Raw genomic sequence first — 13372 nt, 5'->3', positions numbered from 1 at the left:
CTCTTGTAAATTCTTAATTGAAGTGATACTCCGTCACATCATTCCTAGCCTGATCGGCTATATCATTATCGTACTAAAAAAATTTAACTATGTTGCCTGGTCCTTTCTTCCCGAAGCACAATCTTCGACGATGAGCTAAGCTTACGTCGATCTTCCTCTTCATATCATTTTGCCTTGAACAACAAGCTTGATTTCTAGTTTGTGTCGTACTCGTGGCTCCAATAACCTTTCGCTTTATCATTCCTTTGAGTTGATGTCGTCGCCGATTGATTACATCTTCATGAAATCTCTCGACAAATGTGTCTTGATCATCATCAACATTCCGAGCTCTTCCAGGATATTGATTGAATTTATGATGAGAAATACCATCCTTTCCCCTCGATGATTTGTGTTATCATCGACAAAATTCTTGCCTCCCCCAACTCGAATTTGTTCATATAAATTTTGGAAATACATCCTTTTTGACATGTCGATGGATTTTTGCTGAAACCATCGGCCACCTCCTCATCTTCCCTGATAAAATTGCTTGGGGTGTTCAAGTAATTTCTGATGGATCCCTTGTGTATCCAAAGTCTGACCTTTCCCTGATGACCATGTCAACACTATCCCGAAGCATGTGTGTGGTACTCCGATAATCTACAAGAACATTGGGAGCGCAATGCTAACTGTTCTTGATTAGTTATTGAAACATCGTGGTGTGGGTAATATCATGATTCTTCCCTCGCCCCTTTGTCTAAATACTTTTGAACTTGTTGTCCTGTCATGTATATCATGCCCCGCCTTTCCTTGGGAAGGATATACCCTAAATTCTTGTGTGCAAACACATTTTTCCTTTCCTTTGATCTGATTAATCCTGATAATCACATTTTCCTTTCCATTGGTTTGTTAGTCTTTCTTTTGATCTATATGATAAAAGAAGAAATAATTCCTTGCTTATAAAAACGCCTCAAGGTACAATTTGGTCAGTACGATCCTGTTACTAATGTCGATGACATTCCGGTAACCACCAATGGATGAGAACTTTGCCTACTGGTCCGCCTCGTTTCAACTAGCAGGAAAATGGTTCTCTTCATCCCTCGCCCTTGGTACCAATGTTGTTGCCACCATAACTGACATGTTTTCTTCTGACATGTCTCGCTACCATGACCGTGCAAGATGTTAGCTTCCTTCCTACTTTCTACCACATGGTGGGCCCATAACCCACAGTTCCACATGATTGAAGCCTGACTCTCCTATACAACCTTGATGCCGAAGTATCTTATGCTCTTGGCTTTGTGTGTTATCACGAGCCACCCTCCGAGAGATGATCTATTCCCGATGCTCTGAACCCCTTCTCACACTCTGTTCAGGTACCGATCGTTTGTCCATTCGCTTGAAACTTCTTACTGTACCTTCATATTTTGCTCGCGACGTTTTCTTAAATTTCAAATCAAGAGATACTTCTGTCACATTCCCTGCATTGTTCACCAGATAATTAACCCCATAAGGGTCAGTTCACCCAAAGTTACTCTTTACTTCCCGACTTAAATCTCGGGACGAGATTTCTTGTAGTGGAGGAGATTTGTAACATCCCCAACATCATGCTACAATAATCTCCCCTAATGGTGGCCATGTCATCGTGATTACTATGCAGCTTGCCACTTGTCCAAAAATCAAAGCCTTTTTCAAATTTAAAATAAATCGAGCTTCACCAACGCATCCACGAGCTCCGCTCTGCCGTTCTCCACTCCTTCGTCTCCGACCATCAGCAGGAGCTGGGAGGCCCCGCTGAGGGCATTCCTCTCAGCCCTTCCGCCTCTGTCGCCAATGATCCTTGTCGTCTCCGGTGAACCCTGCAGCTACTAATCCGTCGAGGGATTTTCTTAGCCGCTCGGTGAGCTCCTCTACCTCCTACTCCTTCCCGGTTGCTCTCTCGCGCGCCCTAGCTAGCTATCACCAACGTGCCCGAACACGGCGCCGCCGATGAGCTCGTGGTCGTCGCCATAGTCGTCGTCATGCTTGCCCGAGCATAGCATCGTGCTCCTGGTGCTTCCAGGAACGCAACACGCGCGTGCACACATCCTACCGTGCCCCACATCACCGTAGCCACCAACGCCCGCCGCCATCTGACGTCGTCGTGCTCACCGCGACCCCTCCTGCTCCGCGTGTGGCTCGAACTGCGCCCACGCGCGCGCTGCTGTCACCGCTCGTGCCCGGTTCATGCGCCCCCGCATCCCCCATCCGCTACTGCCCCGCGCGCCTGCTCATGCTCCCCTGCCGCACCCACGATGCCTGTCCTCTGTGCTGCCCCGCGTCGGCATTGCCCGCTGCGGCCACGCAACCCCGCGAGCACTGCCCCGCGCCCTCTCGCCCCGCTGCTTTGCTGCATGCAGCCGCGCTTCTCACCACCGCTGCCGCTGTCGCACGCGGGCGCCTGCAGCCGGTGCCTGCTGCTATGCTGCACAACTTCAGTAACATTCAGTTACTGTAGCTATTGTAGCCTTTCTATTTCTACAATGACTAACCCTCTAGACAGCCGCTAAACAGCAACAAAAACGATAGTTGACAGGAGCCAAATTATTATGTGAAGGTAGTACACTTGAAAATGCTCAAATGTTTCCATTGTACCAAATCCATTTGATGTGTGGTTTAATTCCTACGAAAATCACAAAGTTCAATATTCTGTTAAGAGAAAACTGAAAAAAAAACAACTTTATTTTCGTAGCTACTTTAGAGCTGTTGATGATCAAGCTAATGTACTCTAGTATGGATAAAAGTGATACTAACATGCAGATCGCACAAAAATGCTCAAAATTGATATAAGGCACAAAATCACACAAGCTACAGAACAATAGTTGCAGCCTTTGGAAAACAGCCAAGTGATGTTTAAAACTGTCGAGTTCTCAGACTTGGCAAAATTTCAGGGATTTTCAGAATATTGCTAAAACTTTGATAAATCTTAGAAAAATAATTCGTAAATTGGATGAAACTTCTTTGTACATGAAAGTCGCTCTGAACGACGAGACGAATCTACATACGCAGTCCGTTCATCTGCCACACGTCCCTAGCATAGCGAACCTGCAACTGTCCCCCTCCGGTTCGTTTGTCCGAAAATGCCAAACTTCGGGAAAACTTTCCCGGATGTTATCCCCCTTCGCCGGTATCGTGTAACCCTGCGTTAGAGCACCCCTAGCTCCGCCCGTTGTCTTGTTATGCTTATGTTTGCTTGTATTTATTGTTTCTCCCCATCTTCTCTCCGGTAGACCCCGAGACCGATGTTGATGCTGATGTGATCGTCTACGTCGACGAAGACCCTTCTTCCCTTTCAGCGGAGCTTCCAGGCAAGCCCCCCCTTTGATTATCCCGATATCACCCATTCCATTCTCTCATGCTTGCATTAGATTTTGCTACTGTTATTGTTTGCTCCTATTCTGATGCATAGCCTGTTTTTGTAACCTGCTTATTGTTACCTTACATGCTTATCCTAAACTTCTTAGTATAGGTTGGTTAGTGATCCATCAGTGACCCCCACCTTGTCCTTGTTGCCCCTGCTTCATAATTGAAGACCCGATCAACGGGATCGAAGACCAGAGCCCGACACCTCACATCACGTCATGCCCCTTTTGTTGCTCGACTCTGCAGAGTTACCATCGAGTGTCGAGGGTGGAACCTCATACATCACTCCTGATGACATCTCTGTAGTGTAGCTATTCGGTCGTGGTCATCAAGGATGATTTCCTCCTTAACCACTTCCGATACGACTCTGTCGTGCAACCCCTCAAGTGTGAACCTCAAGGGTGGATCCCCTTATGTTCACCTTGATGATTACATCGAGTGGAATTCACCGGGGGTGATTCCTCGGGTTTTCTCCTTGATGTTTGGACACAGGATACTTGGACTTTACAACTGTTGCTTGGAAAGGTGGGTCGACCCTGAGGGGTACCCGCAAGTGATGTGGAGACGGGTTGACCTGGAGGGTACCCGAGAGTTGAATACGAGGGTGACCGAGCATTCTTAGCCCTTGCCGCAAGTCCTCGAGACGGGGCGACAGGGTCACATCTTTCGTGAGTCTCTGCTCGTGACCGCACTGCCAACACATTAACGATTAGCATATTTGATCCGAGGGGCCTCTGGCCTGATAACACTAACCATCACGTGGGCATAGTATGGGCGTTCTGTGTCATATGCATCAGCCGAAGCTTAATAGACGTCAGCGATTGAGTGGCGCGCGCCGGGTTGGACTGGTAAGCACCTGCCTTTTTAAGGAGGTAGCTAGGTCTGCTCATCGGCCGCCCTCGCAACGTGCAGGAGTTTTCGGGCCAATGTCCCATGACCCCTGGGGGCATAGGTTTAGTCCGGCGTGCTGACCTCTCTATTAAGCCTAGGTCGGATTGCGGCGTATTGTTTGGCCAAGGCCGGGCATGACCCAGAAAAGTGTGTCCGGCCGGAGTTAATCGAGCATGGTGGGTAAGTTGGTGCATCCCTGCAGGGAAGAAAACATCTATCGATAGCATGTCCTACGGTAACAGACACTTGGAGTTGTATCCAGATCGATACAATTAGAACTGGATACTTGAGGTGATAACTGGATAGTATGGCTCTGGGATTGCTTTCTCGCAGGGAGTCGAGAAAGGATCTCTGGCCGAGGTTGATAACACTACTACTACTTTACCTTATGCTACTCTTATCTCTTCTGATGCTGCAAGATGCTTGGAGCTGCTTGAAGATGCTAGTCTTTGATAGGCTAGGCTTTCCCCTTCTCTTCCGGCATTCTGCAGTTCAGTCCACAGATACAACCCATTTCATTGATATCGATGCATATGTAGTGTAGATCCTTGCTTGCGAGTACTTTGGATGAGTGCTCACGGTTGTTTTGCTCCCCCTTTCCCACCTCTTTCCATTCTTCCCGGATGCTGCAACCAGATGGTGGAGCCCAGGATCCAGACGCCACCTTCGATGACGACTGCTACTACACTGAGGGTGCCTACTACTACGTGGAAGCCGCCGACGACCAGGAGTAGTTAGGAGGCTCCCAGGCAGGAGGTCTTGCCTTTTCAATCGATGTTGCTTTTGTGCTAGCCTTCTTAAGGCAAACTTGTCTAACTTTTGTCTGTACTTAGATATTGTTGCTTCCGCTAACTTTTGTGTTTTCGAGCTGATGTATTCGAGCCCTCGAGGCCCCTGGCTTGTAATATAAAGCTTGTATTATTTTAATTTATGTCTAGAGTTGTGTTGTGATATCTTTCCGTGAGTCCTTGATCTTGATCGTACACATTTGTGTACGATTGAATCGAGGGCGTCACACACGTGTCGCGCTCTGGACGCTCCCTTCGGATTTTATTTTTTCTTATTTTTCCGCACGCGTTTTTCGCTTTTTAAACGTTTTTTTTCGGATTTTTTCGACGTTTTGGTTTCCCCAGTCTTCCTTAGCTTTTCGATAAAAAAATGTTGAATTTTTTTTTTGCATGAAAAAAGAATTATTTTCTTTTTTTCCTTTCGCAAAAGTCACGGTTTTTCTTCCGCGAGAGGCACGGTTGTGCTTTCGCGAGTCATGGCCGTGCCTCTCGGAAAGGGAAAAACAAAACGCGCTTTCTGTTTTTTTTCTTTCGCGAGAGCGACGGTTTTGCTTTCGCGAGAGGTACAGTTGTGATTTCGCGAGAGTCACGGCCATGCCTCTCGAAAACGAAAAAAAACGTGTTTTCTGTTTTTTCTTCTTCCACGAGAGTCACGATTTTGCTTCCACGAGAGGCACGATTGTGATTTCGTGAGAGACACGGGCGTGCCTCTTTCAGAAAGGAAAAAACCTTGCTCCCGGTTCGGTTTTTTTGTGAATTTTTTTTCATCAAACCTATCAACATGGGATCTAGTTTTGAAGATCTCGACGCGAGGAATCCAATGATGAAAATAGTTCGAGATTTGGACGCACGGTTTATAAAAGATAAAAAGTTTTGAATAAACGGATCTACGGAAAAAGGGAAACTCCCAGGTCGCGACAAGTGACACGCTGCATGTGCGTCACTTGTCGCGATATGGGAAAGTGGAATGTTCTTAGCAATGAGTACTTCCTTAAATCCTTGTTTGGTTACACCCCTTCACAAGAGGATTGAAGGGGATTTGAGGAGGTTTTGACTTGCAGGGGATTAAATCCACTTCAACCCTGCCAAAATCCCCTTCTAATCCCTCTCAACCGAATACAGCCTAATTAGTGATTTTGGCGTCTTGGACTACGCTGGGATTTCGGCTCAGCTCGTAATAAGAGATGGGCCGAAACGAAAAGGAAAGCCCAGCAATCCAGTGCCTCCCCTCAAAAACAAAGAAAAGAAAACCGGCGAGTCGAGTGCCTCACTTCTGCGATTCCCCTTTGCGGCTCTGACCTCTGCCACCAGCCGCCGGCCTCGCCTCGCCGTCGCCGGATTCCCTGAAGGCCAGATTAGAGATTGAGCTCAAATTCCCGAACTATAAGCAGCGCGGGACAGGGGACAGAGATGGCTGCTGTCGGCGCGAAGGCGGTGCCGCCCACTCTGCTGTCGCTGTGCCTGCAAGCGGTCGCCGCACATCTCACCGCCGACGCAGCAGGCGCGGGTCGATCTGGTGGTCGCGGTGCTCATTTCGACGGGCTCGTCCAGGAGCACGAGGAGGAGGAGGAGGAGGAGGATGGCGGCCACCTCGCGCCGGAGCAGGTCGCGGAGGCGCTGCCTTGGGAGCTTCTCCATCAGCTGGCGTCTTCTCTGCCGCCGTTCGCTCTCGAACTGCTCCATCACGGCGCCCATGCCCGGTACCCTACCCCTCTCCCTGTCCTTCCCTCCTCCCATGTACCATGGATGCAGTCTATCTTCTTCCATATGTGGAGTACAGTGTACTGTATTCCACTCCTTTTAGTACAATATCTTCTTACATTTTCAAAGAGAAATTGGCTAATCACTTTGCATTTATAATTGCCCATCCCAGATGCTGCTCTTCCACTTCCCTTACGGATCCGGACGGCAATAGACGTGGGACTAAACGTTCAAGGTGACACTCATCTACACACCAATAACTCAGTTGTTGTATTTGTTAGAAGAAACCGGTCAAGAGAATATTCTTAAGTATTTGACAATGTTGATGCAAGAGAATACTCTTCAAGTATTTGACAATGTTGATGCTCGCAGGTGTGAAGACTTCAACACTGCATGGCAGGCATTGTTCGAATTTCGCTGGCCCCTCCATGATAACACTGGACATGATGACTTGGTTACTGTAGATTGGCAGCAGCGATACTGGGAAAAGCATTTGCAAGAGTATGTTATCAAACAATTACATATGGGTTAATCGTCAATTAATCCATTCTGGATTGACTTCGTCACTTCTTTTTACCTTTCCACAGGTGCCTGGATGAAGCTGCCGAGGCTGCGTTGCTTCCTTTATTTCGTGGTAGTATTGGTGAGCTAAGTATGTCAGGTGAATATATAAAACCTCTTCCTCCTTAAGTACTCCTCCGATCCAAAATAAGTGCCAGGGTCGACCACGATACTTATTTTTGATCGGAGGGAATATTTGTTATGCTTGACATTGTTTGGTTATTTACTCATCACAGTAAACAACTATCTTAACAACATGAGCAATGGGCTGATTTGTTTTCTAGCCAAGAACAGTTTTATGTTATGCTTGTAGTTAGTTGTAGCGATTGAAATTATCTTCAAGTCTAACTATAATCTATGCAGATAAAATCATGAGTTCCGTTTACCTCAGTGAGAACATAGCCCAACAGTATTCCAGACTGTCATATCATTGGACCATACTTGGATCTTATGCAAGGTGCGATCATATGTCATTTGTTTGTCATATACCCAGTTCCTCTTTAACTCATATTTAACCTTTTCATGGAGAACTGCCTGGTGCTAGTGATTTATATTCAATTAAAGAAACCCTCACTCGTCAGTAGTTAGAAATCGATAATAATCTCGTGGGGATCTCTAATCTGGTCATGCGATGTTAGTTTTCTCAGTTTAATTACAACATGAACCTAGGTTAGATCAGGTTGTTTCTAGAATCCCTCAAGAGCTATGCAGAAATTGGATTTTCTTAATTCTTACTATGTAAAATTTTCTCATTTTCAGGTGCTTGAGATTTCAAAATGTGCTTTGCACAGCCGAAGTTTGTGTAAGTGCTCAAGCAGTACCTTGTCCCTTTATTTTTGCACTGTCTATGATTAATTATCTACGGTCCGTAGCATGTGTTGTTTCAGTTGTGCATTTGTATTGCTGTTATTTTGTTGGTATTTTGTTATTTGTGTATCTCTCCATCATCCATACAACAACAAATGTGCACTCAGATTCCAGAATAAGCTGTCGTTTGTGCTATATATATTTGCATATGTATTGTGAGTTCATCGTTTAAAGTTCAGACTTATGACAGTTATGGTTGACTGCTAGAAATCTGTTGTTTTTCAGGACATGTTGCAACATAGCAGGCTAGAAACGTTGGTGTTCGTAAGAGTCATATCAGAGCTTGAGGTAATATTATGCCTGCGAGGTTATGTTGGTGCATGCAATAGCTTTAGGAAAACAAACATGCAGAGCCATGGGCTGCAACTCACTTAAAAGTAACATTATGTTCAATAGTTCAAGTTTCCATGTCTCGTAAACTGTACCATAAGAGACATTGGGAAAGTTAAGGTTGAGGCAGCATTATTAAGAAGCATGACAAAGAACTTACTAGAAAAGAAAGTTTTACAGCGGATAAGCTACACACTTGTTGTATCCTTTTCTGCATGATGTCCCATATTGTTGCTTTGCTCTGTTTTGTCAACTGATAGCAAACGAGGAATATTCCAAATTTAAGCCCCTTCTCAATTTCTACTGACAGGTAAATGGTGTATGCCTGCTTCTGAGCTGCCATGCAAAGACACTATTATCTCTTGAATTTATCCACTGCCAGCTTTATCCTGCAGTCATGGATAAAGTTTGCACTAGTCTTCGCCAGCCAGGATCCCAAAACTACAAGATCCAGTCCTTTAGTATTAAATCATCTCGCATTGATGAAAGCAAGTCTCTAACCACCTCTGCTGGTCTATTAAATCTTCTGTCATATGCAAAGTAAGTTGCATGCCCTCTTATTCTGCCTTGGTTTTATTTTCAAACAGATGCTGGGGAATAGCCCGAGGAATTCAACTTTTTCTTTATTATTCTTTTTCTAACAATTGTTGTTGCATTATTCTATATAATGGCACTCTAATTAGATGCTCAGTTAAATTTTTTCCAGCCATTTTATGACATGATTTCATAATCTAATTTAGGTAAGAAAAATGCATCCAGCAATTTTATGCATTTGTCACGAGAATATACAGGAGCAGGCCCAGAACATAAAGAATGGGTGTTGAAAAATTTGTAAAAATGTCGCTCAATATAAAACATAGAAGTTCACAATAGCAAAGAATCTGCAGATTGTTCCTACTCGGGACAATAACTCAAATGATTTACAGGAATTGCAAAACATTATGGAAAACTTACAGTTTAGGACTAAGAAATTATTCATTATCCTCAACTTGCAAAATAATTTATTTTCTTGAACGCGTAGGAGAGCTGTGTGTCATTTCATTAAGGAGAAAAAAGAAGTAAGTGCAGGGGGAGGGGGCTAGGGATTAAATCCCATCTCCACCCCAAACACGCCCACACACGCCCAGGGTACCCTGGAACGCTTCCCATACTTAAGATACAGCGACCGACTCACAGAAAACGGACTACATATCCAGTGTAAGCGACCTTAGGAGCAAAAACCTGGAGTGCAGCAGCCCCAGCCAAGCACCAAAAGCCACTCCCACTGGCAACTTCAAATAGCACTACGGGAATATGATTGGTTGTGCACCATTAAAGACTGGCCATTTCTGTGTTTCCAAACCCTTTTGCACGTCGCAAATTTAACAGAGTCAGGAAAAATAGCTTGTATCATGACCTGACCGAGTAAACCTTCAAATGTGTTGATCAGGACTGTACTGCTGCAGAGTAAAACCATCTACCAGGTCCCATAAATGAGATACATTCAATTAAAGACTTGCACAGTAAGAGTACCCTCGGTGTCGGAAACCCATCTATGCCCCTCCAAAGCTTGAGCAACCGTGCATTGTAACAGCATTCATTCACTATTGTTCTCACGTCGTATTTATTAGTTTATGCTTCACATAAAGTATTAAAGTAAATACTTTCTCCTAACACCATGGAAAGATTTAATTCCATTTTGAGGGTTGTGTGGAATGGGCACTGCTAGTTTGGCTGTTCAAGGTCCTCTTAAAAACCTGGATATGACCGTGGGTTTAACCGGAAACTGAAAAGCGGTGCCAGATTCAGTCATGTTGAACTCTTACATGTTTTACATGAAAAGTCAGTTTGCATTACTTTATTCAGAGTACCATGACACACCTATGGACAATATACGGCCGTTCATTTATCTTAAAGCAGAGAGCAGTAGAACAGACTAGAATTCCAAAAGAAAAAGGTAAGAATAAGAGTAACAACATGTAGAGGTGAAAGAAAATTCACCTATTCATCCTGTCATTCAAAGGAAGTTTTGTCCTCGCAATCTCCTGCCTGCATCTCCAACCTATTAGGTTATTTGGGATTTAAGTTTGATATATGCAACAAACTGGTTATGATGCCTGCCTGTAAGCATAAATGGCATAATGTTGCTACTTAATTACTGATTGTTTGCCAAAAAGATTGGGTGCACATTAACGCTGTTTTATTCTTACCATTGTTCAGGTCGCTGCAGTTGCTGTCATTTAACGATGTTAAGATGCAGCCATCATTTGCTAAGATGATTATTCATACTCTCCTTGAATCTTCCTCTGGTTTACAAACGCTTGACTTGTCAGAAAACAATGTGGGTTCACACAAGAACATTTTCTTCTTTGATATCTGTCTTTTGGCAAATAATCTCTCTTTTATAGCTTGCAGGCTGGCGTTCTACTGTAGACAGAAGTTCTACAAGTTTCTCATCAGCACTGAAGTCAAATACATCCTTGAACTCCTTGACTGTTCTTAACCTAAGGTATTACCTGTTCCCTTTCAGCACCCGCCAAGTCTTCATAATTAGAAACCTTGTCACCACTTCCCTTTTGAAGTTGGCATGGCTTGTGTATTAAAACATATCATAATACTTGTCATGTCAGGGGAAACAATTTGCAGGAGGGGGACATGGAGTATATATGCAATATTCTAGCAAAGATGTCTAATTTGAGAAGTTTAGATATAAGTGACAATCCAATCACTGATGAGGGTATCAGGTAGTCTTCAGTTTTCTCTAGATTTGCATCAATCATGAGTGCATAATAATCCCTCCGTCCCATAATATAAGACGTTATTACATCCAATATACTCACATATTGGATGTAATAACATCTTATATTATGGGACAGAGGGAGTATTCTTTATGCCTGTGGTCAACTTCAAGACAATTTTTCCTTGTAGACTCTGTTATGTTCTATCAGTAAGCACTAACGAGTTGCATATAAACATTGCAGATACCTTATTCCTTTCTTTGAATTAGCTCTTCAAAGGGGGAATCCAATTCGGAAATTAAGAGCAGAGAACTGCGATTTGTCCAGTATTGGTGTGACTAAACTTCTTGAGTGCCTCACACCGATTGATAAACCACTTGATATGCTGTCTATAGCAGATAATCATCTTGGGAGGCAAGTCCTTTCTCCCGGTGCAGCGTTTCTGTTGTTTCTTTAGGTTGGGCCACATTTTGAACTGAGATGAATTTGCAGTTCTGTGGCAGCTACATTAGTAAAATTCCTGGGTTCACATGTAAGGGAGCTCAATGTTGAAGACATCGGCCTAGGACCACTAGGCTTCCAAATACTTGAGAAAGCATTGCCAAGGAAAGTAAATCTCTCCCACATCAACATCAGGTAGAAATCTCTGCCCGAGTCTCAATGATGCATGCTTGATGTGCAAGTTTCCTTAGCCACTTCAAATTTCATGTTGCAGTAAGAACCGCGGTGGGATGGGTACTGCGCACTTCATTTCCAGGCTGATACTGCAAGCATCAAACCTTGTATCAGTCGATGCAGGATCTAACCTTTTACCTCCTGAATCGTTGGAAGTGATTTGTAATGCATTGAAGCAAACAACATGTGAGAAACCTGCTTCTTCGTATTCTCCTTCACTATGTTTAAGGTTGAACCTAATGGGCATGCACCAAAGAGATTGGTCAATAACCAGTGGGTCTGTTGTAGGTAACTTGACGCGAATAGACCTGATGGGCAACCTGCAATTGTCAAGTGCTATCTTCCCTGCAGTCTTTGAGTTCAAGAAGCGCGGAAAGCCAATCCTGCTTGTTCCGTCGCAGCAAGGTAGCTGTGCTCCCTATGATGCCGACCCGTAACCCGTAAGTAGCACTTGCTATACTGAGAATTATGAAAGGCAGCTCTTACTGTTCCTTCGCAAGCTTGGGCGAAACCTCCTATTTGCATGATCAAGGGACGCATGGTGCTTTTGCTGTAGAAGTTGGAGAAAGTGAACAGAGAGTTTCAGTTAATAAAGCAAATCTACTTGGGCAACCAGGAAAAAGAGGCTTAGACGTTGATTGGGGCAAATATTTATGATCATTCCTTCATCAGATCACAAGTAGAATGAAATCAAGCTTAATTCGAGAACCCGACCACGAGTTGGTTTACGATTGGGTTCCATACCAACACAAGTTTAACCTGTTCCGTGTTGTTAAACGGGAGGACCCTGCTGGTTTTTGCATGAAGTTCGGTCCGAGAGGAGGCGCTCAGGTGGTCCAGACTGTTGAAAACAGAAACCTCCTGATGAAAGAAATTCTGGCTTTGTTTGCGTTTCTACAGCCATCTATCTCGAGTTAGGCAGAATATCTTTGGTTCCTTTTTTTTGTAGTAAAATACAGTACAAAAATAGATGTAAAGCCAAAGATACTCAACTGCTAGTTTCTTTTAGAGAGGAGCTGGTGCTTAGTGGGGCGTTGCCCAATTGTGAGGGTGAGGTAGACATTGTCTCTGGATAAAAATCTGGCCGATGACTAACTTTCAGGCTTCCAATGTGTAGACCGATTAGTCCCAGTAGTCATAATTAAATTATTTATTTAATGCAATATACTCCGGTATTGTTAACAATTGTTGGGATGGCCGAGTTGGTCTAAGGCGGCACATCGAGGGTGTGTTCCGAAAGGGCGCTGGTTTGAATCCCACTCCCAACAAAATTATTCTTTTTTGTCTCTTTATTAAAACGTTTTCCCCTTTATAATTTCATCATAGTGGATTTTTCGTTCTAGTTGGGCCAGAGTGATTAAGTTCGTGGCCCATCTTCTCAGGGCCTGCATATTGTGCAACAGGATCATAGGCTGACCCATTTACCCATGTGTCTGTTATATCTTCTGTTTAATATAAATAAAATTT

The 13372-nt window shown here is 44.1% G+C and overlaps 1 protein-coding gene across 1 annotated transcript; it reads left to right on the top strand.

The window, feature by feature from the left end:
* The first annotated feature begins 6294 nt into the window (after positions 1-6294).
* On the top strand, positions 6295-13070 carry LOC123043605 (NACHT, LRR and PYD domains-containing protein 13). The gene is made up of 15 exons (XM_044466105.1): positions 6295-6754; positions 6928-6990; positions 7128-7256; positions 7343-7416; positions 7680-7773; positions 8076-8118; positions 8409-8471; positions 8824-9053; positions 10713-10833; positions 10901-11001; positions 11123-11236; positions 11474-11644; positions 11723-11866; positions 11946-12091; positions 12194-13070. The coding sequence occupies exons 1-15, from the start codon at positions 6465-6467 to the stop codon at positions 12340-12342; spliced, it is 1932 nt and encodes a 643-aa protein (XP_044322040.1). The 5' UTR covers positions 6295-6464; the 3' UTR covers positions 12343-13070.
* Positions 13071-13372: the final 302 nt, after the last annotated feature.

The sequence above is a fragment of the Triticum aestivum genome, chromosome 2B, assembly GCF_018294505.1.
Source record: "Triticum aestivum cultivar Chinese Spring chromosome 2B, IWGSC CS RefSeq v2.1, whole genome shotgun sequence".
NCBI lineage: Eukaryota > Viridiplantae > Streptophyta > Magnoliopsida > Poales > Poaceae > Triticum > Triticum aestivum.
Note: the sequence above shows the minus strand (reverse complement) of the source record. Positions and strands in the feature narration are given on the sequence as shown.